This window comes from Anser anser (assembly GCF_964211835.1).
Source record: "Anser anser genome assembly, chromosome: 8".
NCBI classification, from domain to species: domain Eukaryota; kingdom Metazoa; phylum Chordata; class Aves; order Anseriformes; family Anatidae; genus Anser; species Anser anser.
In genome coordinates this window covers 30963467-30988650 of record NC_139728.1, presented here as the reverse complement: position 1 = coordinate 30988650, position 25184 = coordinate 30963467, and the positions used below count along the sequence as shown (strand labels likewise).

The 25184-nt window shown below is 51.0% G+C and overlaps 1 protein-coding gene across 8 annotated transcripts; it reads left to right on the top strand.

The window, feature by feature from the left end:
• Positions 1 to 5042: 5042 nt before the first annotated feature.
• Positions 5043 to 20680, top strand: SERBP1 (SERPINE1 mRNA binding protein 1). Of its 8 annotated transcripts, none has more exons than XM_083845741.1 (10): positions 5043 to 5567; positions 8430 to 8592; positions 9647 to 9802; positions 9937 to 10008; positions 10470 to 10544; positions 12705 to 12882; positions 15975 to 16022; positions 18142 to 18315; positions 19347 to 19385; positions 20252 to 20680. In XM_083845741.1, the coding sequence occupies exons 1-10, from the start codon at positions 5174 to 5176 to the stop codon at positions 20306 to 20308; spliced, it is 1356 nt and encodes a 451-aa protein (XP_083701867.1). In that variant the 5' UTR covers positions 5043 to 5173; the 3' UTR covers positions 20309 to 20680. The 8 variants fall into 8 exon arrangements, with proteins under 8 accessions (XP_083701867.1, XP_083701865.1, XP_083701868.1 ...); XM_083845739.1 differs by having other exon boundaries at positions 9913 to 10008; XM_083845742.1 differs by having other exon boundaries at positions 5044 to 5567; positions 9665 to 9802.
• The last annotated feature ends 4504 nt before the right edge of the window (positions 20681 to 25184 follow it).

Here is a 25184-nt window from a genome sequence, read left to right as displayed (position 1 = left end):
TTGGTGTTGTTATTCCCGTGTTTACAGCCCTCCTCGTAATGACGCTGCTGGTTTTTCTGCTCCGAAAAAAGCCCAGCGCCGTGCTGAAATGAGCGGAATATCCGGGAGGACAACGCCGCGGTGCAGCTCGTGCGGTGCAGCTTTCCTGAGCCCCGCCGGACCTCTCCCGGTCATTCCCGCTGCCCTTCTGCTCAGCGCTGTTTAATTCTGGGACATTTTCCCATTCGGAACCCCTGTGCCAGGAATGCACCAACGCACGCGGCTCAGTAAAAAGGGCTCTGTGTTCCTGCTACCTGCTGTGGCCACTGCGATGAGCAAGCAGCGGCAAGCACCAGGTGCCTCTTAGTTAATGCAGTGTGCTTTTAATTGCAAAAAACTAAGTGTAGGTAGGCTGCTTGTTTTTCTTCCACCGTCTGCTATTTCACACTCGCCAGCACCCATGCTCTTCACCCACAAGAACTGCCACAAGTAGGTCATCTGTCACACTTTTCCCCCCGAGCTGTCCCTGCTCAAGTCGTGCAATGCCGTAGAGCACCGCCTTTTGAGCGCTTGGTGTCTTCTTGCAGCAGGTCAAAAACCCAGTGAAAACGATTGCAGAAAAACTGAACAGAAAGTTGCTGAAGGTACTTTGTGGTGCCGTGATAACGTGGTATGTTAAGTTTTTCTTACTGTTCTGAAGTCCTGGCTGTACTTGACTTTATTCAGAAGCAAAGCTAATATTTTCTGTGTAAGAAACCGGAGCGTTTCGTACGGCCTGGGAAGAGATCCGCCTCAAAGGGAGCCCGAGCAACCTCCTCCTGGTCGGCGTGCTGTGTGTGACGGCGGGGAGTGACACGCGCATCTGGAGAAAACCAGCAACACGGCTTTGTAAACGTCCTTCAGCCAAAAAATAGGAAAAATGCATCTCAGAGATGGAACAAAGACCCAAACGGGTTCTTCTCCCCCTGCCCTGAACTTGCTGCGTTTCCTCTTCTTGCCTAACAAGCAGGCAGCCGACAGCTGCTGGCAAAGCTTGAAAATAGCCTAAGAGTGTAGCGTGTCACAAAGCACGCCGAGCCTCTTTTGGTCAGGAGCGCCGAGGGGCTCCCTAGGTGGGTTATCTATAGGCCAGCTTCGGGCAAGCGGCGCGGCTGCCTTCCCCCGGCCATAAATAGCCCCCGCAGCCCGCTTCTGCGGCTGGTGGGAGCGCTGGTTCTGTGCCGGCCCTGAACAATAACGGGTAGGATCAGGCTCTGCTCCCCCGAAGCCTAGCACTTCCATCCTGCCACTGATGCCAGCTCCTGGAAGCCGTCTGTGCATGTTTCAATTACCCTCTAATGACCGCATCAGCAAACAGCGCTAACGAAATGACCGTCCTGAGACTGCCGTGCAGGGTTTCGGCGATTTGGAAGCCATAACATAAAAGTTACATCCCTGATTAGAAGCAGAAGTGCTGCGTTAATAGTCCTCGGCTATTTAATTCCCAGGCTACGGCTGCCTGCCGTTCAGGTTTTCAGGATGGATTGCAGTTGGGCATCGCTGAGCGTGCACAAATGTTTCTCCAGATGAAAATTTTGCCATGCAGCAGACGTCAACAGAGTCACAAAGCCCCAAACCTTGTCACCAGCCCTTCTCTGGGCTGGCCACAGCGTCAGCCCTGTCCTGAGCACCCCGGGGCCAGGACGTGGGGAGCTGCGATCCCCCGGCAGCTCTGCTAGGCAGGGCCCTCCGGCGCCCGGCTGTGTGCAGGAGCACGGAGGGATGTGCCCGTCCCCGCACAGCAGGCAGCTATGCGAGCAAACTGCTCCTGCGGCTGGCAGCCTGTGGCGTGCAGAGCAGCTGGGGCCGATTCTCCAAGAAGCGTTGCGCGGAGGGCTCGGCCGTGGTTGCTGCTGGCTGTCCCGGGCTGCCCGGTGCGGTGCTCTGGGTGCTGCCCTTTCGCCCTGCGCTGGAAGCCAGCCCCGCTTGTCTGCAGCACCACGGCCCAAAAAACGGCAGGCAGAAAACCACCTCCTTCACCCAGTGCCTTTCCCCTGGCTCTGCCCGCTGGTGAGTCCCCAGTGGAAAACACGTGTTGGTCAAGCTTCCCAAGGAAGCAAGCAAGGCACGTCCAAACCGTCAGCCTCAGCCATCCTCCCGGTCTCCTTTGAGCTCGCTGCCCAGCAGATTTGGCAGAGCACCAGCGATTCGGGAGGCCTTATCTTCCCGTGAGCCCTGTGGAACCGGCAGCTGGGCGCAGCCGATGCCCCCGCGGAAGGGCAACGCTCCGGACTCTGCGAGATACCAGCGAGCCCTCGGGAGCCCACCCAGAGCGCCCCAGGTGTAGGCAGCCAGGCCTGTCGGTTCTGTGGCTCACAGTCACCCGTTAGACCCAACATTTTCTTCATTATTTTTTTTTTTTGGAGGGACGCAGCCAGCCGCCCTTCGCACCCCGTCGCGTTTCCTGTCTGTTTTCCCCACAGACCACAGCCCGCCCGCCTGGCCAGGCGCCAGAGCCCTGCCTGACCCCTCGGTGGCATTTCAGCTCCGAGTTCCTCAGCGAGACAGCGGCCAGAACGTGGGCCCGAGGCCTTCCCAGCTGCTGTGTTTGTCCGGGGGGGTGATGCACAACTGTAAAGTGCAGTCCTGGCCAGGAAAGGCCGGAGGAGAGAGCTGCCACGTAAACGCCTGGGTTGGGATTTCTGCAGCGCTACGCCGGGTGCGCCTGTCCAGTGAGGCAGAAGTTATCAACGCGAATGTGGCGATCAATGAATTTGCTTTTCAAATACAAAGTGCCTGAAAACGGGGCCCCGTGTGGCTGGTAATTAGGCCTCTTTACTGCAAATGCCCACGTGCAACCGGACAGCGTGTGGCAAAGCACGCGGCTTCCTACCGCGCACCCTTCAACTTTGCTTTCTTGCTGCGTGGAATAAATACATCTGGTTGCTGGTGATCATATAGACACGATAGCCGGTTTATTTCTCAGTTTATATTAAAACATTTTGAATCTGTTTTGTGTGTGCTTAATTCAAGGTGTGACTCAAAAACCATTAGGCCATAACTTCACTTGGGAAATTTAGGAATACGGAATATACCTCGGCTTGCTTTGTCTATGGAGGGATTTCATTAGGCGGTTAGAAGACACTAGAGTGCAGAGCTCTTCGTATGGAACCAGTATAACAAGCGGAGGTGAAATATGCACGGTCCTTGCAAAACCAACAAAACGTAGATGCTGTGACTTCCATGCGAGTGAAAAATCCTACAGGCAGGTGACTGAGAAATCCGTTTGTGTAATCGAATGCCATCTTGCAACCATGAAGCCGTCCGTGCCATCTGGCAGCAGCGCTTCAAGGCTCTGAGTGAGAATGCTTGTATTTTATTAATAAAATGTATGTGATGCAATGCAGACTCAGTGCCTGTGACGGAGCAGGATGCTGAAATGGGTTCCGGCTTTTTCCAGAAAACTTCTGCCCTGATTTTTAATTATGTGCACGTATCATTTGGTGATATTTGATTCATTCCAAAAGCAAAAAGGCTTGCTTGAGGAAAATATGTTGAGTTCTGAGGATTTAATTTGCGGTGATCCCTTAAAATATCCCAAGAACAGCGCGAGCTTCTTATGTGAGAGATCCGGTGCTTCAAGAGGGGCTTCCTCAGAAAAATTAGAAATATTATCCTTGCTGAGGATAAACATAATTATACAATCAGGTACCACCAGGTTCTGACATATAGAAAACAGTATTTTAGAAGGAGATGTCAAGTATATGCCAGTTAAGTATGTTTTAATTTTTAGGATGCTTATTATTTCCACTGAGAATAAAAAGAAGTAACGACTAATTAGTACTCCTAATATTTACCATCTTGTTTTTCTGACAACTTGATATTGTCTTGTAATTGTAGCTGCTAATTAGAAGAATATAATTGTTAATGGAAGACGGAAATATTATACCTCTAAGCTCAAGGTAAATCGTCAAGGTTGTGAAACAACAAGTTTTATTGGTTTTAACAGCAAATCTCTTAAACCAGTGTTACTGAAGTTGCATTCAATGACACATTTATCGCAGCACCCGTGCTTTAAAAAGCCATTTAATGCTAGTGAGAAGTGTCAGATTCACAGCTTTTGGATGCAAAACCAAACACTATCTTCACAAGAGCAACATGTCCCTCTGTTAACTCGATCTCTTGACAGCAGGACTGTGTCCGCGCTCCAGCTTGCCCAGCCACCACGTGCAGCGTGTTCCTGTAACAACATTCACCCACATGATGTGTGGTGTTCACGATGTGCACAATTTTATTTTAAAATCCAGCTCCCCCAGGGGGACGCGGAGCAGTGCCGGTGACAGCCGCTGTGGGGACGAACGCACGGAGGCCTTGTGCACCCAGGGCGCCCGTTCCACTGCCTGCCCCCGGGGCCTTCCCCTCACGAACGGTTTTTAGGGGGCCACAGGACAGCAGCAAGGGGCTCCCTGAGCACACACCTTCCTTAGGACACACACGAGCGCGAAGCGTGGGCTCGTGACTGGCCCCGTTCCCCTCAGCAGCGTGGGGAGGCCTGACGGCAGCCGTGCTTCGCTGCAGGCGGCCTGGCTCCGAGCTCAGTGTTTGTGTGTCCAGGTGCTTTGTGGCACTTGTACGGCACGGCGTGTCCAAAAGCGTGTTGGTTTTTCCAGATTTGGGGCTTGTTTATTGACAGGGCCTCGAAATTCACTAAATTAACTGCTGTCACACCAACTCTGCCGACACCCGCGTCCTGGCGGGCGGGGGCGACAGGACCGGGCTGGGGCTGCCCGTGGAGCCGCCCGCGCCCCCCGGCAGCCTGCCAGCGGCTCCCGGTGCCGGCCACGACGAGCTCCGCTCCCGGCCGCCCCCTCACCCCTCGCCCTCCGCCCTCCCTGATGCGACACCCCCCCCCCCCCCGCCGGGGTCGCCGCCATGGCGGCCCCGCGCCCCTCCCCTCCCCTCCCGCGTCCCCCCCCCCCCCCAACAACGGCGGCGCGGGGCACGCCGGGAGTCGTAGTCCTGCGGGCGGGCTTGGGCGGCGGCGGGCGCGGGCCGCCTCCAAGTCCCGTGCGGCGCCGCGCGGGGTGAGGTGCCCGGATGAGGCCGGGCGCCGGAAGAGAAGCGCGTCTCGTCGGGGCCGGCCATCTTGTGCGGCAGCGAGCAGGGCGCGGGGCCCGGCAGCATCGCAGCAGGATCCCGCCGACGGGGGCCCATCATGCCCGGACACCTGCAGGAGGGCTTCGGCTGCGTCGTCACCAACCGCTTCGACCAGCTCTTCGATGACGAGTCCGACCCCTTCGAGGTGCTGCGGGCGGCCGAGACGCGGCGGAAAGAGAGCGGCGGCGGCGGAGGGGGCCAAGGGGGCGGCGGGGCCCGCGGCGGCCCGGCGGGAGCCCAGAACAGCTCCTCCGGAGGCGGTGCCGGCGGCGGAGGGGGTCCGGGCCAGGCGGGGGCCGGCGGGGGTGCCGGCAGCGCGGCCAAGCAGCTGCGCCGGGAGTCGCAGAAGGAGCGCAAGAACCCGCTGCCCCCCTTCGCCGCCTCCGCCGGGGGCGCCGCCGACCGCCGCGAGGAGGGCACCGGGCAGCCCGGAGCGCCGCTGCGCAAGGAGGGTGAGCGGGGCCGCGCCGGGCCGGGGGGGAGCGGGGCCGGAGGGGGGGCGGGGGGGGGCACACGGCCAGGGCCGGCCCCGCACAAAGGCGGCGGCGGCGGAGCGGGGCCGGGGGGAGCGGGGTTGGGGGGTTTGGGGGCTCGGGGCTCGGCTCCCGCCGCGGCCACGTGGGGGAACGGGGACGGGCCCGGGGCCCTCGGCACCTGCTGGGGCCGGGCCGGGCCCGGGGAGCCCCGCGGGGCCGCCGCACGTGGCCGCCCGCGAGGCGCCCAAAATGGAGCCGGGCGTGGGGCTCGGCCCGGGACGGCTCGGGGACGGGGGGGACGCGGCCCGGTACTGCGGGGCACGGCTCGGTACTGCGGGGCACGGCTCGGTGCAGGGCGCTCTTCAGAAGGCCCCACGCGAAGCGCTCCGCAGCGATGGGAGCGGGGCCGGGCTGCATGCTCCCGCACGGCCCTGCAAAGCCAGCAGGGGCCTGGACAGGCGACCCAGGGAGTTGCGACTTTTTTTTGTGTGTGTGTGTGTGTTTAAAAAAGGCAATCGAAGCGCAAATAGAGTAAATAAACACGGTCTGGGCAAATTGATGGATGTGACAGGGCGCCGCGTGACAAGCGGTAGGTGTCGTCCGTCCACGTGCTCCCGTGGCGGGCATCGCGGCCGCGGCGCCCAGCGAGCTGCTCGGGGCGCTGGTGGAGCCCTTGGGGTGCGTCGGAGCGTGGGGAGAGCTCGGCGTGCGGGCGAGGAGCCGGCTCGCTCGCTGCAGTCCAATTCCCTGATCTTCGCAGAAATGCCCCCAGCTCGGAAGAACGCGGTGCCGCACAGAAGCGTGGCGGTGCCTTTGCACTTCCCGCAGTGCCAGACAGCTCCCACCACGCCTTTACGTTTTTTTTTTTATAAAAAGTTATAACGCGTTACCGTGCGAAATAATACCTGCAAGAAACCTAAAACCGCTCTGCAACAAGCAGAAGTTGGGAGCTGTGTCGCAGCGCTCTTTGCCTGTGGATGTTTTGTACTTTAAAACGTGACACTCGAGAGCTCTTTCCCCGTGAGGAATGCAGTAATTTGTCCCAAGTGGCAATTTACTAAGCCTGCGTCCCCTGTAAATGTTAGTCAGATGCAGATTAATGGCGTTGGTCCTCGTGAGGCAAGCCTGAAACATGGGCAGTGTGTTTGGCCAATGCAACAGAACGCAGAGGGCTTGTTTTTTTTGGTAGGACGAGTTGTTCATGTTTACCTCCCAGTTCTCGTGTTCACTTTCAAGAACAAGCACTACGTTACTGCGGAAAAAATAGCGTTTTGTGGCTTGTTATAGTAATGAAACAGAGAAAATCGGACCTGCTTTTGCAGCAGTGCGTACGGAGTGCTGTAGTAAAGACTCACTTTCCGGATTGAAAATTTCTGCTTTTCTTAGGAGACGATAGTTGTCACACTTGTAAAGGTGTTGGATGCCGTGGTAGTACCGGGGTTTGTGTTCTGAGTGAATATATTACTGTTCAACCTGCCACCCTGCTCTGGAGAGGGGCAGATTACTCTGCTAGGGAGTTACCAGTTAAAAGTTTTGTGCTACTCAGAAAAAGAAACGCTCCCAGGTTTTGGTGAGGCTCCCCTGGAACCGGGTTTTTCTGAGCACGGGGTGTTGAGCTTGAAATTCAGAAGCTGCGGATTGTTCATCCCAGTTCTGCAGCACGCCTCCCGTGTGACACTGGCCCGTTCGCTTTCCTTGCTAGGCTGTACCCCAGAATAAAATGGTCCCTCTCAGCCCGAGAGCTCTTCTCAGAGTAAATGGGAGTTCAACTCCCGTGTTTCTCTGGGAGCGAGGATTCCTGAGCAAGCAGTGTATGTCATGCAAACTTCATGGGAAGTACAGCTTGTAAGGTGAGGAAGACATTGTTCATTTGGGCGTGTTGGCTTGGATATCATTACAACTGTAACTTCTGGGGCCCCACCCAGGCACGGCACTGCTTGTTAGGCAGGAACTTCTTTCTTTGAGAATATTAAAAACTGGCTTTTTTTTAAAATTTAAAAGATAGCTCGCGCTTCTCGAGGGCAGCCACAGTGGGTGGTGGTTCGGTGAGGTTTTTCTTCCCTAAACATTTTGGAAATCGGGCAGTGTTACAAAAGAGGACTGAGTGGTGCTGTTCTTCAGAAAGAGCTGTGCAACAGGCCTTTTGGGAGGTGAGTGGAAAAGAAAGCGGTGTAAGATCCTTCTTACACCCCGAAGCAAGCGTGCAGCTAGGTGAGTCTTGCTCAGGGAGCCTGTGTTGGAGCATGCAGGTCGGCGTGGGGCAGCGCCCTGCTTGGTGACCAGCCCCTTTTGTAGGGGGCTCGCTGCTCCTCAGGGTGCCGGCTGGCCCCGTTGGGGGCGCGCACCCTGCCCAGGTAATCCTGCTGTCCGCAAATATCTCCAGGCAGCACGCGTTAGGGTGAAGCAAGGTGGCTGTCACAGGGATGTAGCTGCAGTGAAGCTGCTGACCTTTTGGTGCGTACAGAAGGAAAAGCCCAGGTTCTGCCTGAAAAGTAGCCTTCAGGGAAAAGCAAAACTTTCCTCAGTCCTCCTCTGCAAGCTGGTCGCTTAGCACAGGTCCCTAATGGTGTGTGTGCTCTGACAGGTCTTGTTCTCTACAGCAGTGTAAGAGCATACGCTTGTACAAAATGCAGCTTGATTGAAATGCTGCCTAAAAACGTGCATTAGAAGAGTCAAATGATCTGCAGGGACTTTTTCGTGAAGGTATTGTTCCTGTGATTACGTGGTCACAGGGCTCGAAGAAAAACTTGAATTCCGGCTTCTGTTCGGGGTGTTAGAGCCGGTATCTCTCCCGGAGCAGCTCTGCATTGTGTTGATGTGTTTTGCCTAATGTTTCAGGGATAAGGCGCATTGGCAGGAGGCCTGATCAGCAGCAGCAGCAGCAGCAGCAGGGTGAAGGCAAGCCCATCGAAAGGAGACCGGAGCGGCGACCTCCTCGCGAGCGCCGATTCGATAAACCTGCTGATGAGAAAGGCGAAGGAGGAGAATTTTCCGTTGATAAGTAAGAACTTGTCTTGTGTGATGAGGAACTTTGTGATATTCTGGAGTGGGGCTGTCCTATCTTCCGCTACTAAGCTTAAAAAAAAAAGCCATTTCACTCAAAATTAAATAGATTGAATTGTATTTGTCAGTCACGAGAAGAGCCTGTGTCAGAATACTTCTCTTCCCTTCTGCACGATCTTATTTGCAAACTTGGCTCAAGTTCCAGACCAGGAATCGTGTCACGTGAACAGTTCTGTTGGTTTAACAGAAGGCATGGCTTAGATCAGTAAGGTACCCACCATACTTCCCAAAATCCATTTCAGAGAGGTGAGGAGAGGAACTCAAGCGTAGCTCTTGCCTGCAGCCTGAGATGTTTGCTCTGACAGCTGTTGCTTAAATCCACACAGCTGACTTCAAGCCAATGCAAGTTTGGCTGTGTAGGTGTTCGCACCTTGGCTGCAGTGGCTTCAGATCTGGACGTGATGAAGCCATCTTACGGCTCAAGCGTTCAAAGTATCGTGTGGTAGTCACTGTTAAAACACCCCTGAAATTTGGGTGAAGGTGAGATGAACAGAAATTGTAGCACCGGCTGGTGACGTGACACAGCACAAACACTGGTTTGGAACAGTGGACAGAAGATGCAAGTTAATAGTGAGATGCAAATAGATAGTAACTCAGCAGAGTGTTTCTTACAGATTGTAAAATGCAGACTGCATGTGGGTTTGTTCAGTGTAATAATAGTTTGGTGTTGAGGTAGACTGTACATAGAATGAGCTCCTTTGGAAGGGACCCCCAAAGACCACGGAGCCCAGCTGCCCGGCCACCCCCAGGCCGTCACATTACCGAGGGCATTGCCCAAACGCCTCCTGCACGCTGCCAGGCGTGGGGCACCAACCGCCCCCAGGGAGCCCCTGCCACTGTGTGTCCGTCTGCACAGCGAGGGAATGTCCCCTGAAAGCTTAGAGTCATGACATAAGCACAAACTGCCATTGTCAAGGAAATAAAATCCTCGCTAGAGGAAAAAGAGAACCTTAAAAGTCATGTCGTAAACTCCTGGTGGTGAAATATTGCAGTTTGGCTGTTCCGTCTAGACCCATTCTTGACCGACCTATGCGTGGACGTGGTGGACTTGGAAGAGGACGTGGCCGTGGCCGTGGCATGGGCAGAGGAGATGGGTTTGACTCTCGTGGCAAACGTGAATTTGACAGACATAGTGGCAGCGATAGATCGTAAGTCTTTTTCTATTGCTTTTTTGGCTGTTCTTTACAATAATTACATTTTTAAGTTTGCCTTTGAATTCCTGTATCTGGACACTATAATGTTAACTCAGTTTTGTTAGTTCTGTTTCACATTCACATTTCAGCGGCCTGAAGCATGAGGACAAGCGTGGTGGCAGTGGATCACACAACTGGGGAACCGTCAAAGATGAGCTAACGTTAGTAATCCCTAATTGCTCTAAAATTACTAATTAGTAATGTATGAGATGGCTTCAGCTTCTAAAACGGGGATTTTTTTTTAAAGTTTGGAACAGGGGGCTGTCTTGTACTGGTATTTGAACAATTCTTTTACTAAGAACAGTCTAGTTTTAGCAGCTCTTTTGTCAGGTTGAGCATACTTTTCTCCAAGTATTAGAGTGAAAACAATGTTTCCGGTGTCTAGACGTGTTTAGTGTCTCAAGGTGTGACGGGAGGCATTCAGAACGGGAGCTTCTCAGTGGGGAAAAACAAGGGAAGATGGAAACCATAGAATTGTAACGGTGGGGAGGGCAGCAGCTCTTAATGAAATAGTTCTCTTTTAAAGAAGAGCAGGCTGTGTAAACGTACTATAGAACCTAGTCATTCATATTGCATAGTTTTAAGTAGGGATGAACTTTAAATTTAAAAAATGTAATTACAGCGAGTTGGATCAGTCGGCTGTAACTGAGGAAACGCCAGAGGGAGAGGAACATCCGCCTGCTGACTCTGAAAATAAGTGAGTAGCCCCCTCTTTTCAGATGTTCTTTAATTGCTTCAAAGATATCGACACTTTGCCTTTAACTTCTGATAATTTTCCTACTTCTGTTTTTACAACGTTCAGATTATGACCTTCAGGAGATAAAGAATTAATCACAATATTGCTAAAAACCTTGTCTCTTTAAAAACAAAAAAAACCAACTGCATCTCTAGAAGTTCTCTTGAACTTTTCGTTAATGTCATGCAAGCTCTTAGGTCACTTTCAGATTTAGTTATTAATAATCAGTTGTAATGTGCTTAGGATCTCAGGATTGGAAGTGCAAGTACCAAATCCAAAAGCAACCATGCTCCTAACTACTTAGAACAACCAAGCAGAGGGGGTAGGATGTCCTTCTGACAGCGGAAGGCAACTCCTTAAACTTAGCTTTTCAAAACAGCTGTTGAGACAGTGTGGCTAGTGTTGTGGAAGCAGGGTTGTGCCTCCCTCTTTCATTCTCTGGCTTCTGGGCAGCTTTCTGAGAAGTTAAGTTGCTCGCTTCTCATCTCACTTGGACACTGTTAAAGAAGCAGCCAGTGACTGGGTGAATCAAATAACTTCAGAGGAGCAGAGTGGTCAGCTGTGGGACTTGAAGTTCATTTGGAGGAATACAGTTTCTTAGGGAAGTGCAGTATTTTAGTGTGTGTTCTACGGTGGATTCAAAAGAAAATGGCAGACGGGTATTTTGAAATACTTGTTTGCCCACAATTTTTAACGTGCAGTCGTCCGTAGCTTGATTTCCTCAGTTACTGGTAAAGAGGAGACAGCTGCTCGGTAGAGACTAAAATGATTTCTTTTAATTACATCACTAAATGCTGTCATTTCCCTGAGGTTCTGGGTGTCCAAGGGTAAAGTTGTCTTGTAAATAGAAGGAGCCCAAGGGTTTTTAAGGAATTACAGCTTCAGCATTGGTCAGAAAACACAGGCTGGCTAGTCCTGGAAAAAAATGTGTTACGAATCTGGATATATGAAATTTGCTGGGTACGCAGTATTTTCTGGGTCTTTAGTAGTAGTAGTGTCCTGGTGCTTCCGCAGATACCAACCCGTCCTTGTGCAGATCAGCTATCTGCAAAGTTCTGATGGGGTTTTTCATCCTCAGATCTGCAGAAAATGTGTATGCTTTGTGGTTTCAAGTATGCCACTTCTGCTGCAATCCATCAGTTAGGTTTACAGAGAAGCATCTTCACACGGGTTGATTTCCAGTTTGTCTATTTTGGATCTCCAATTGGAATATTTCAGTAGAACTGTGGGATGTTTTACTGGATTAAAATAGGGGGAATACCAAGGAGTAATGTCTTTGCACCGAGCAATAAGCATGCTTTTGAATACATAATGTGTAAAAAAAAAATCATGCTGTTCTGTGGAATGAGAAAAATACGAAATACAGTAATTTTGATGCAAAACCTCTTCATTATTACATCAAAATTAATGGCTACAGAAAAACCTTCTTTTCTAAGTTGATGCTTTTGTGATGTTTTTGCTGCGCATGTGGCACTACCCTTCTGTAATGTCAGAATACCTCATAAATCAAATGGAGTTGCATAAGCACACAGAAGAATGACGAGAGGGTTGACTGCCTGTGTAGCTGGAACATGATCTGTTACTGAACATGGTGGTTGTGTTTTACTTAAAAATAGCTCTTTGGCAGGAGCTGGAGAGGATTTACAATGCGGTGATACATCTCAAGTCACTGAGTTGTGTGCTTGTTTTGTCAAGTTAGCTGAGAGTAAAAATTGGTTACCTGGGATGTTAATAATTGTCTTTGAATCAAGGAAGCCGATTAGTCAAAGCTGATTATTAAAAATAAAGTTCTGAGAATTACGGTAAGAACAAGCTCCATCTCACTGTCCAACCTGAAACATTGTGAGGAAGGTCTTGGAAAAGGTTGAGAAACTTGTTGCAGTCTGTTGGAAAAGGTGGGCTCTCACACTTGCAAAGACAATCACAATTAATATGCAGAACCTGCAGCATCAGCGGGAGTGGGGGAGTTGAGTTTTAGATAAATGCACACATTTCAATGCTTTTTTATAACAACAGAAATGTTTATTACAATCTGGTGCTGATTAGGAACTGCTGTTGAATTCTCTGTGTATAGAGTACGAATTCTAAGTCATGATCATGGTATGCATGAATTTACTACAGGGAGAATGAGGTTGAAGAAGTTAAGGAGGAAGGTCCTAAGGAAATGACCCTGGACGAATGGAAAGCTATTCAAAGTAAGGATCGTGCAAAAGTTGAGTTCAACATCCGTAAACCAAATGAGGGTGCTGATGGGCAATGGAAAAAAGGATTTGTTCTTCACAAGTCAAAGAGCGAGGAGGTAAAGTGATTTTCGTTATTTGCTAGTGTCCAGATTGTTTAGGCTTGTCTACTGATAACGTATTTCTGGAGGGGAAGCTCTGCTCCAACAGGCTGACCTGGTGCTAAAAATTTATAAAGTGAGAATAACATTTCTCGTCATAAAGTTGAGGCGGTGCAGTAGCCTTAGCAGCTGCTCTTACGGTGGTTAGTTCTTGCCTTTGGTGTACGTCCTTAGGCTGATGTGTAAATACCGTGTTACAACCTAACCGTTCCGAGTGGGGACCCCAGCGCTGCTGCAGCTGGGCAGGTCCCGCTGTAAGGACTGTCCCTTGGTGAGCATTTCTTCAGAAGTTCGTTCACCACAATTAAATTTTCTCTTTTAAAAGGGTTCACAGTACCACCTCTGTTAGCCTTGCTCAGCGCGCAGATTGGCTGCGCTTGCTGAACTCTGTGTAAGACTGGAGAAGTACTGGTCGTGCCTCAGCCACCTCAGTACCCGAACTGTGTGCCTGAAGTCTGTGTCTTGGTCTGTAACGTTACGTGGCCGTGTGCCTCTGAAGTTCCTTTAGCCACCAGGTGAATTACGTTTGTATGCTGCAGCGATACCCACTGTAGTTGCTGCAGAATCACTTTAAAGCTGTAGTTTCTCAAACGTACTCGTTTTGGTCGTTACAAAGTGTAATTTCCTTTTTAACTAGTGAGCGTGGCCAGGGGAGAGACGTGTCCTACTTCAGAGGGGAGGGAGGTGCTGCTCCCTAACGCAGGGCTGTGGCAGCTGGATTCAGTTCCAGAAACTGTCAGGGCCTTTTAATCTTTTGTTTTTAACGCTCTGTAATATCTGAAATGGCCCACTGTTAATCAGTGGCCTTCGGCTCTGTTTAGCAGCTGGCTTTGACTCCCTTTGAAGTAACTAAATACTGTGTAATGTGCTGTGTGGTCTCCTAATGTGTATTTCTGTTCACACCTTGCCATTTTTTTCTTGTAAGCTGGGGCCTGGTGTACAATGGGGAAGCACTGTCCATCACTTTGCCATGAAAACTCCATTTCTGACCTCACCGAACTCGGAATGAGTTCGTCACGGCCGTGCCATTTTCTTTTCCTGCTGCGTGCGGTAGTCCTGTTATTTTCCTGAAGCTGCTTACTGTGTGAAGTTTTCATAAAACGCTGCTTTCTCTGAAGGGGGAGATTGAGTTAGACTAAATGCTGCTGTGTACCAGGAGAATAAAGTTGAACAGAAGCACTCACCGACTTTACCAAGGTGTATTAAACTGGAATCCTGTGAGTGTCAAGAAATCCCCCCCAGCTCCAGTCTCTGGAGCAGATGTATACGGTGTTCAGTTACTGGCACACGGTGTGTTTTTAAACATACAGATGTATGATAGTGTGATAAGATGGTTGTATTCTTGGGTAGTTAAAAGCTGGAAAACTCCGTGCTGTATTCTTCATCCAAAAAAATTAATTAATAGCTAAGGAGAAGTAGTAATCAAATCACTTCAGTGATTAGTAGGTTGTTCTTTCTGAGGTGTATTCAGTTAATTTACTCTGATATGAGTGAATTGGGTATTTCTCACACTAGTGCATAAGCCAACCGTTCCTTGCTGTATAAGCACAGAAGTGAGGTACCAACAAAAGTGCCTTCAAATCTAGAAGCTTCCAGACTTCATCCAGCAAACGTCTCTGCCCACGTCAGTAATCATTGGTCGCTGATCCCTTGGGAGGCAGCGTGTGTTCTCCTGCAAGTTTTAGAGCAGGGTAGTTCCTGAAACACAGGTGTTAGAAAAGCTTTCGCTGCAGTTCATTTGTGAACGGTTTGAGAAGGTGGAATAACGAGAAGTTAGGAACAAAGCCGCCTCGTCATCCGCTGTTCTTGCTCTCCTTGTCTTCTTGGACATCCCTTTGAGTCATGAGGTGAGGCTGGTGTAAGGTTTCCGTGATCAGTGGTAAGAAGGGTGTTGATACATGCAAGTGGCTTGGTTTAAAGGTAAATTCTGGGTTTCGGCCCCAAATCTTCTGTACTTGAGTAATCGCAATGCGTACCAGCAGATTTTTCTGAGAGGTCGGGAGTGAAGAGTTGCAAGAACCTCCCTTGTTCGTGTAGCTTGAGATCTCCTGGGAGAACGCCCTAGGAAGCACGTGAGGCTCTAGCGCTGCTCATCTGCCTCAGTCCCGTGAACGAGCTGTCCTCCTCCTCGCGTTCTTCACCGAGGGCTGAAATGCTCAGCAGTATCTCGGGTCTTCCCTCTCTTTCCCCTTTGCCATGCAACTACTAGAAAGTGACACGTTGCGTGCAGCGAACTCCTAATGCCGACTCAGGTTCTTGCTGTCTGCCGGCACATATGGATTTAAAGCAGCCCTTGTGTGATGAGACTCCTTCCAGAAGACTGGGTCATGCTGTAAGAGATCCTTCTTCTCGGCAGCGGGCTTAGTGACTTGAGTATTTTGTTCTGCTGATAAAAATGGGAAGGAGTTAAGTGGTGACGAGGTCTTAAAACTTGTTTGGAGTTCGCTGCGAGTTTCTGGGAACAATTCCCCTCCTGCTACATCGGTTCCTGCTCTGTGTCAATCTGCTGCGCTGGGCCCCTTCCCTGGGACTTGAGGCTTTCTTGCCGCTCTGATCGTTTCCTTAGAGAGGAGATCGCAGTGGGAGGCTGGGAAACATGTTCCGGAAAATAGCAGTTCGTCTTCTCAGAACTGAGGGAATCGCCCTTGAAGGCGGTGCAGAAAGCCCTGTTCCACGAACAGTAACTATTCGGAACCGAGCCAGCCCCCAGCCTCCACCATCTCCGCCTAGTTCTGTGCTCCCGGTGCGGTGCCGGGGACCGGCCCCGTGTGTGGGCTCGAGGAGCTCCCAGCAGCTTACGTTAAACTTCTTCTTATTCCCGACCCGAGATTTCTCTTTGCCTCCCTCTACGAGTCCATCCTCTGCTCCTTCTGGATGCTTGCACAGCTCTCGTCTTGCTGCTGCTCCGTGTGCTCAGTGACACCCGTATCCGGCAACCTCGTGTGACCTCGTTACCTGTTGTTTCTGTATGTAGCCGAGTCTCATTTCTTCCTTTTGTTTTCTCCCCTTGTTCTTTTGTCACTTTGGCGTGGACACGCAACTTTCATCAGACAAAGGCGATGACAGAAATGCAGGGGAGTCTGCTGGAGTCAAATGAGGTACCGATCCTTTATATCTCACTGGCAATGTGTGTTTTGATCTGAGCCCCTTCTCAAACGAAGGTCTTTGATGCAAAGAAGTCACAAAAATAGCAAATACGAAGCTCTTCTGTCCATGCCTGTTGTCTCACCACGCAGGACCCCTCGTAATTAGTACCTTCGCTCCTAACTAAGCTGAATTCAAGCCTTACCATAAATGCTTCTGTCATGAATCTCTTGCGTTTTGCTGTTGCTGTTTTCCATCTCACTGTCCGCTTTGGCTCCCTTTCCGTTAGTGGCTTGTTCTTAACGTTTTCAACACCCAAGTGCGGCGCCCGGTGCCTTCAGGAAGCGATCAGTTACTGGATCAGAGTGCCACCGAGTTGCCGACGCGTGCCAATTAAATGCTTCCAAAAGTGATTCACAATGAGCAGCCCTGCGGTGTGTCTGGGGCTGCGTTACCACCTGACCTCGGGAAGGAAGAGGTGCCAAGTCGTCTTCTAGTGTTTTAGATCATCTTGAGTTATTTTGGGTAAAAAAAATCCTTAGGTTACACGTAGAGTTTGCTGCTTGCTGGGTTTAGTGGTTAAATCGCAGTTAAATGGTAAAAATGCAGTATTTTGATAGACTGCAGTTAATTTTTTATGCAGTAACAGTGTAGGGAAGGAGACGCACAGGACTGTTGTACCAAGGCACTGATGTGATCCTACCTCTCAGAAAGGAGTCGTTTAACTGCCAGTAAGCTGCAGGTACCGTCCTGGTGCCCTGCAGGGACCGAAGCAGCGGGTGACAACGCTAGGTAGTAAGGAGGGAAGCGAAACCGTGCCGAAAGGTGGTGCTGGCGCCCTGCGCTGCGGGGTGCTGGGGAGGCCGCGGGCACAGCTGGGCCTGGAGAGGGGTTAATAAATAACAAACCCGTGGGGGCAGAGGCTTCGGGGCGCTTGGGACTGACCCGAGGCATCTCTGAGAGCAGCTTTCAGCTGTTGGACTGCAGCCCCCTCTGTACCGCTGGCTGCCTCACGCAGGATCCATGAGCGGTAATTAAAGGTGTCGCAGTGATTGCGGTGCGTTTAACCTTGCCTGTGGCACCTGGGCCGGGGGAAGAAGGCAAACTGGGAATTCCAGAAGTTGGGAGGCTGTAGGGAAGGAAGGGATGCGTCCAAAACACGATGAGTGGGCTTTGTAAGAGGCAGAGCGCTGGATAAGCCCATGCTCTGACCCAGTGTGGGCGGTTCTGTGTTTTGTCTATCTTCGTAGTGCCAAAACCTGACTTATCAGACGGAGAAATCATCCTGTGCCAAGTAGGAGAAATAAATGATTTAAACGTGGCCGGTGCTTTTTGTGCTCAGCGTACACCGGCGTGAGGTAGTCGGGGCTGTGCCGCAGGGCTGCAGTTAGGGCGTCGGGTGGGACCTGCGCACGCCGTGCTCTTGGGCTCGCGTTTCTCACCGTTCACGCGCTGGGAACCAGCGAGCTGTGAGAGGTGGCTTCAGCGTGGCGGAGGTGGTACGAGTCACAGGAGTCATCCCTCAGCGCGATTTGTGCGATCGGTCCTCTGCTTTAGCAGAAACGTGTTGGCTACCTCAGTTACACCGTCCGGAGGGTGTTTGTGCTTCTCACTGCCTGTTGGGGCTACTACAAACAGTAGGGGATCCGCACGGCCTCTCTTGCTTTAAATATTTACACAAAGCGAGGCAAACGAAGCGTAAAGCACTCAGGGAGCAAAATCAAGATGGATTACTGAGCGCTTTTTTAAAAAGAATTAAACAAATTGGCAGAACCCGAAGATTCCTCAGGATGTGGGGCGAGAGGAAGTGAAAAGCTAGAAGCAGGCTTCTTTTTGGCTCCATAGTTTGGTCTCAGGTGAGCCTGGCCTTGTTCCTGTAAAGGAGCTCTAGACTTTCCCTCGGTATCTTGGAAATGTGAAACGACTTTGATTGTTGGAGTGCTTAAACTCGGTGAACGTTACCTGTGTGCAGTCTGTGGTGCCACTCAGCTCCCGGCAGCCCTGCTCTGCCTCTTACCGTGCCTAGGGCGTGCGTTCGGAGGCGAGCACGTACCCTGCGCTGGTGAGAGCACAGCTGCAGGTGAAAACGTTTCCTTGGTGGTGGTTGTTACTCACAAAAACCCCTCGTTGCAGGCTCATGCTGAGGACTCTGTAATGGATCATCACTTCCGTAAGCCCGCGAACGACATCACGTCCCAGCTGGAGATCAACTTTGGAGACCTCGGCCGCCCCGGGCGCGGTGGCCGAGGGGGACGGGGTGGCCGAGGGCGTGGTGGCAGGGCCAGCCGCGGAGGCAGGACTGACAAGGTGAGTGGCTGCAGCTTGGTCTGCAGGGGCGCTTAGCTGTCACTGGGGCTCTTGCATACCGTCCTAGGTGTCTTTGTTTCTGGGGGAATCGCTCAGGAAATGAGCTGCACGTTAAAACCAAGTAGAACGTGCATTTTTTGCAAGTTGCCTTTAAAATAGTTTACTGTTAGGGCAAAAGGAGGAGTGTTCTAGCAGTGTTCCTATTGCACACAAAAAGGGGGAGGGTGGGGAGTAGGTTGGGTTAAAAAAGGCCCCTCTTGAAAAGCTGATTCTTGCAAAAAAAAAAAAAAAAAAGCCCCTCTTGCAAAATGATTGCTGTGGATGGGTCTGAGTACTGTCAGGCAGTCCCGTTGGTGTCTGAGCAGAAGCACGGTGTGCTAGGGATTTTGGACACGCGCAGGGCCGCGTGTACTCGGTGACCCTTTGAGGGTGAGGACGACTAGTTATGGCAGCCTGCTCTACCTTGAATTTGAGGAAATTAGGGGCGTTCATGCGGAAGTAGGACTTGCCGTATTTTTCCTAATGTGCAGGAGTTTTTTCAGCCGTAGTCCTAAAGCCCTGAAGAAATGATCAGAAAAAGTATTGCGGGGTGCCTGGGGAGAACGTGTAAGGCTGAAGGGCTGTAGTACAGCTGTGGTAAAGATTTGACTAAACACAGGTCACTTACTTGCCATAAATGCATTTATTCAAATTGCTACGTGCTAAGAGATGAGTTCAGTCCGGGTGGCCTGACTTCTTTCACATAAACCAGACTTGCTCGTTTTTGCCTCTTGCAGGATCTTGTAGGATGCTGGCTTTCTCTTTCTGCTGCATCTTCAAGTTTTTAGATTTATTAGTTTGGAAAAATCTCTCCTGATAACAGTATGGGAAAATCAGTACAGGAAAATAAGGAATTGATACTAAATGGGGGTGGTTTTTGCCCCGAGTTGTCTCGCTAACGTGGCATCTTCTTCAAGAGTGCCGTCATAAAGCAGTTAAGTACTTTGAGCCCTGCAGCTGACTTTCTGCTGACTGTGTTCCTTTCCTTCCAGTTGGTCAAGGAGTTCGACGTGATCCACACGCCCAACCAGGTTGGTGATCTCCACTGCCGCTTCCCCTACCCGTGAGCGCGGCTGTCCCGCGGCAGGGACCTGCTCCCCTCCAGCCGGCCGCGGGAGGTAGCGAGGCCGTACGCCCGTAGCCGTGCTGCTTCCCGCTGCTAGTCCGTGGCCTGGCCGCGTCTGCAGTGACTTAGTCTTACCTGCAGATGCTGACACAAGTTTTATTGGGATGGCTTAATCTCCGTCCTGAGAAACGTAGATGTTTAGGGAAATTTCCACTGTTCTCTCTTTCTACTCCTCTTCCTTTCCACGTTTCTCATGCAGAAAGTGCAGATGATTCTCCACTGCCTCCTTTCTGCATTTCATTGCAGCACTGTTGTTTCAGGTGTGGCAGAGCCTTTTAAAAACAAAACAACAATAACTAAAAAAAAAAACCTGCCAGGGAAGTACTGAGGAGACTTCAGGGTACCATCTGATAGATTGATACACATTTTTTATTAACAACCAGTTTCCGAATGAGGAAAGTTAAATGTGGGGAACGCTGCTGTGAACAGGCCTTTCCTGTGTCACCTCAGTCGTGTCCGTCAGTAAGAGCTGATGGCTGCGTGCTGCTGCTTCGTGTAGGGAGCTTAAGAATGAGGAAAAAAAGTAAGCTGGTGCTATAATCACGTGCCAATACGGTCCACTTGTTTTCTCCAGTGTCTCTAAAGATAGTTTCAATTAAAAAAACATATACATAGCAAACTTTTCCTCAGGAAAAAGAAAACAAGGTGTTGTGCCTGTGGGCTGGTGCCCGCTGGGCAGCACCGACAGCAGGACCCGGCGAGGGGCTAAGGACGCGCAGGGCTCGGTGCTGCGGAAGGTAATAAAATAACTCTCTGATGTTTCTCTTCCAGTCGAGTGCTTCTGCTCCTGATGTAGATGACCCAGAGGCTTTCCCAGCTCTGTCCTAAACTGGATGTCATAAGCCAACCCTGCCCTCGTCGGGCCTTCCTCTCCGAGGCTTGCATGCTTAAGGATCCTAAACAACTAAGAAATTTAAAAAAAAAAAAAAAGAAAAAAAAAAAGAAAAAAAGGAGACTGTCATTCATACCATTCACACCTAAAGACTGAATTTTATCTGTTTTGAAAATGAACTTCTCTCGCTACACAGAAGCAACAATATGGTAGTCAGTTTTGTATTTAGAAATGTAATGGTAGCAGGGATGTTTTCATAATTTTTTCAGAGATTATGCATTCTTCATGGATACTTTTTTGTATTGCTGCTTGAAAATATGCGTTTCCAAACTTGAAATATAGGTGTGAACAGTGTGTACCAGTTAAAAGCTTTCACTTCATTTGTGTTTTTTAATTCAGGATTTTAGACGTTTTCCCCCAAACTGCAAACTGCTTTTTAATTATTGCACACTATTTCTGTTTCCTTAGTTCCTGTTCAGCAGGTTTTTACCAGCCCATGGTCTTTTGGAACAACACTCGAACCTTTAATTTGGCAGACTGTTAGTGCTGGACGGAATACTAACTCCTGGAGTGCTTTAGTTTTAAGCTTAATTTCGAACGTGGAGAAACAGTCATTTTTCGTCTGTTCAGTAGTTTGTTTACGCAAAATCTTTATACAAAATTGATACCAGATACTTGAAAAATACTCAAAGCACATTGGTTTATAGTTGCGTACCTGTGTATCGATCCAGCAATGATGTGTGGATAATTGGTCTAAACAGTTTTTTAAAGCTAATGTATTACACCTCTCACTCACCCTTTTTACCTTGATTCCCTCCTCCTTGTCCCTTCAACAGAACAAGATGCTTTGTTGGCAAAAAGAAAAGAAGTTTTTAAATTACCTATGCTTTTTCTTTGGGAGAACAGCCTGCAGATGAGTGACCTTTCCTGGTGCTTGGAGCTGGGAGGGGGGGAAGGCGGTAGCTGCTGCTCGGGTGGTCTGTCTGGGCTCCGCCTGGGACGTGGGGTTAAGCAGCAGGGACACAAGCACATCAGCGTCTGATGCGCTCGCAGCACTGCTCCTGCAGTGGCAGTTCTGAGAAGCAGCAGCAGCCACAGGCCCTGGCTGGTGTGGCAGGAGGGAGTTCTGGCTTCTGTTTCAAGCAGGGACGTTGCAATCTGTGTGATACAAAAAAAAAAAAGGCAAAACAACCCCTGACACTTCACCTTTTTCATCTAAATTTTGTTCTGGATTTTGTGCAGTGTCGATTGCTAGCTGACAAATGAATGTTTTCCAGAGAGCGATTGTAAGAAGTTCTTTAGATCGCCGTAGGAACCTGTAGGTTTAATTTAATCCCTGTGAACAGGAACATTACCACTCAGCACCCAGAAGGAGCCTAGACGCGGGATTTTCATTTTATTTAATGTTTTACACTTTGGACAGCCTGTAACATTTGTAGTTTCTTAACTAGGTAGATAGAAAACAAATGGTAATGCCCTATTTTTTTAAAAGCTGTACAGGACAGGCAAAAAGTATTGGAGACCTTTGAATATGTAATATCCAACTCCTTAACGGCGGGGTTTAGCTGGCTTGATTTACCTGAACTATTTTCTACAAAAGCTTTTGTTGTAAACCACTGTTAATACCGTCACATCAGACTTCAGTGTGCTCACCTGTCAGCTGAGGTACTAGGCTGTGAGAAGGAGGCAAGCTTTCAAACAGCGGACGGCGATCTCTCTCGGTTCACTTCTCCTGACCAAGCAGACCTTACGCAGGTGCTGGGTGCTAGTTCTGGCTCTGAGTTGTTTCTCTTCTGCCTCCCTCTGTGACTTGGTAGAACGTGTTGCAGTTCCAGCGTTCGGGACACCTCAGATAATACAACTAAACGAATGCCTTGATGTGCAGAAACGCTTGTGGGCCATCCAGTCACTCGGGGCCCTGCTGGCCGGACTTGGCCAGAAGCTTTCCCTTTCCCTGCTGTAGGGCAGAGAGCAGTTTCCCGATGGCATGTCGTGGATCACTTTCAGGACAGCTTGAGCTTACCCTTGGTCTGTCTGCTCTTCTGGTAGATGTAAATTTGCCTCTTTCAGTCCATTCCTGTCAAGAACTAAAACTGTGAACATATATCTTTAATATTGGTGGGTGTTAACTGAAATAAAGGTTTATTTTCATGCTCTTTTAAAAATATCATGAAACACATGGAGATGAAAACGCTTAGGTTAGTAGTGTGTCATCTAGGTCCTGCCCCAAGTGGGTCCAGATCTTCTCGTGGCGATGGTGCCCGGGCACCTCCGTTGCTGGGAAGGGACTCTGGGAAAACATCTCCCTCCGAGTAGCTTATTTACCGTGAATGAGCTTCCTCTTCAGTAACACTTCCTAACCTTTTGCTTGCTACTTATGCTGTCGCACCAAATCCAGAGGACTAAACCTTTTAAAATCTGAACAATTTGGAAAAGGTGGCCAGCAGAAAAAAGGTCGGAGAGGGAGAAGCGCACGGTGCAAATTGGCTTGTGAATTTAACGATGGCAAGGTTGGAGCATGAAAGTTCATCTTACGGACTAAATGCCGCTGATGCTGGGAGGAAATGAGTGACCAATAAATGCGAGTGTCTGTGTGGGAAAGACACGTGTTGTTCTGAGGAAAATGGAACATCGGCATGTGGTGTGAATTTGTGGTGTTTGCAGTTGGAAGAGTTGACACCACTCTTACCTGTAATGATTTTGCCCATTGGGACCGGTTTGCGTAGCCACACCTCTCGTTTTAATAAATGCAGGACGTACGCCTAAAGCTGACGCTTCCAGCATCTGCTAACCTGCTTCTTTTTCTACAGTCGTTACAAAGACCGCTCTGCCTTCATTGCACACCCGTGTTTGATCTGCCCTTGCCAGGTAGAAGCCTCCGTGCCCGGTTCGGGGTGTAACTGAGCCAGGGCCGAGTGCCCCAAGGCAGCGTTCATCTGCTTTGGGGCTGGAAAAGCCGAGTGCGGTGCTCGTGCTGGGGAGCTTGAGCCTGACGGGGAAAAGGGGTTGTGTGGCCTTACTAGGAGACACCCAGGAGTTCAGTGGTTTGGTCTTCGCCCCTACTGGTGGTGCCATTTGTGTCCTCAAGTTGGAGTAGGACTCCTGGGGAGCCTCATACTTGAGGAGCGTGGAGGAAGGCATCCTGGTGCTCTGTGATCGAGTCGTTTTGGAACCGGCTAGCAACGTGTCTGAAGTGAAAGGTCAGCGTGCACAAGCAGGTTGCTGACAGTAGCGCTCTTTTCTAACCTTTTTGAAGGAAAACCGCTTTGGTAGTGGGCGGCGAGTTCGGTTGTGCGCAGCTGACAGGCGGTGATTTGTCCGCGATGGCCGGGCAGGGCTCTGCTGGGCGGCTGCCGGGTGGAGCACGGGGAGCTCGGACACCTCGCGTGCCTGACCCGAGTAGGTGCGGGATGTCTGCTGCGGGTAACGCCTGCACCCAGGGGAGAAGTCTGAGCACCAGGCTGGGGGCCAAAACCTGGGACAAGCTGCGGATCCCAAAAGGGAACTTGCCGAGCTGGTACTTTCTTGCGTGCGCTGTTCTCCCGGGTGAAATGCCTGATAATGGGGGAAAAAAAAAGACGCACTGCAGTGACAAAGCTGAGCTCCTTGTGCTGAGCTCCCCCTGACAAGCAGCCCCGCTTTGTTCTCTGCGGGGCCGTGGAGCCCCCGGGCAGTTCCTGTTGCCTTCAGCGCTGGAGCCTGCGGGGCTGCAGGCCCCGGGCACTGCCGGCGCTGTCTGACAGGTGGGTTTCCGCCTGCTGCTGCTTCAACTCCGTGGCAAACAGAAATGCAGTAGGCCCTTGCAGCTTTTTCCCCGTATTTCAGCAACAACTAAAAACTTAAGAAAACCTGTGCGAGGACTGAAGTGTGTGAATTTACCCGCAGCTGCTCTTAGTGAGCCGGCTGGTCTCAGCTTGTGAGACCTCGGGTCATCGTAGCACCGGGTTAGAGGTGAGGGAGCACCGCTGTGCTCGTGCTTGCGCTGGGTGGAATGAAAGTAACTCAGGTGGGATTACTTTTACTGTAGTTTTTTCCTTCAGAAGTTTGATTTAGGACGTGTCCAGCATGTTCAGGTGTGCTTAGGATTTCTACTTGAGATCCTGCGGTTTGTCCGCTGTTGTGCGGAGGACAAGCCTTGCTTGTACCTTTTATTTTTTTTCCTGAAGAAGCAGCGCCTGAAGGCCTCTTGGGCTCCGAGGCCGCGTGGGACAGGGCGCGGGCTGCTGCGTGGCACTGGCAAGGCCTGGCCGTGGAGCGGGGGGGCTGTGTCTGCGTGGCGTGGCCGTCGCTGCTTCCTGCGTGCTCCTGCAGCAGCTCCTCGTAGGGATGGGCGGCGGTGCCTCCGCGTTTGGAGGAAGACGCCGAGATGGGCAGCTGCCCTGTGGCGTGCCCACAGACCACCACTGAGAGCCGCGTTCCTGCGGAAGGGCATCCGTCCGTGCCCAGCTGCCGTGCTGCCCTGTGACCTTACCACGGGGCTTTGGGGCCAGTTTGGGGGCGGCCGTGAGGGGGTGAGCGAGTCCCAAAGCTGGAATACCGTTACAAACACTGCTCTGAAATACTGCTCCAGGCTGAGCCCCCAGTAAGGACGTGCGCAGGGCTGCGCCGCAGGAGCTGCTGTGAAGCCTCCTCGCATGTGGTTTTATTGGGGTCTGCAGATAACAAATCCTGCCGGTTTTGAAAGCCCTACTGAAATTGGGGGTGGGAGGGAGAGTGCGCGTTGCTTGTGTTGATGCCGTCATGGTGCGGCAGACTGTGCTGTGCCTCGAGTTCGTGTGTGTGTGTCCTGAGCAAGAGGCTTGGTCACATCTGGGGGTCGCTTTTTCTTCAGCGCGGTGTTTGCCGTGAATGCAGTGAGCTCGCATCAAGTGG

Bases quoted from the DNA above. Each gene is read 5' to 3' on its own strand.
- SERBP1 (XM_083845739.1), top strand. From the start codon at position 5,174: ATGCCCGGACACCTGCAGGAGGGCTTCGGCTGCGTCGTCACCAACCGC. The intron at 9,803-9,912 runs GTAAGTCTTTTT...CAGTTTTGTTAG, and splicing joins CATAGTGGCAGCGATAGATC to TTCTGTTTCACATTCACATT. The intron at 18,316-19,346 runs GTGAGTGGCTGC...CTTTCCTTCCAG, and splicing joins GCGGAGGCAGGACTGACAAG to TTGGTCAAGGAGTTCGACGT.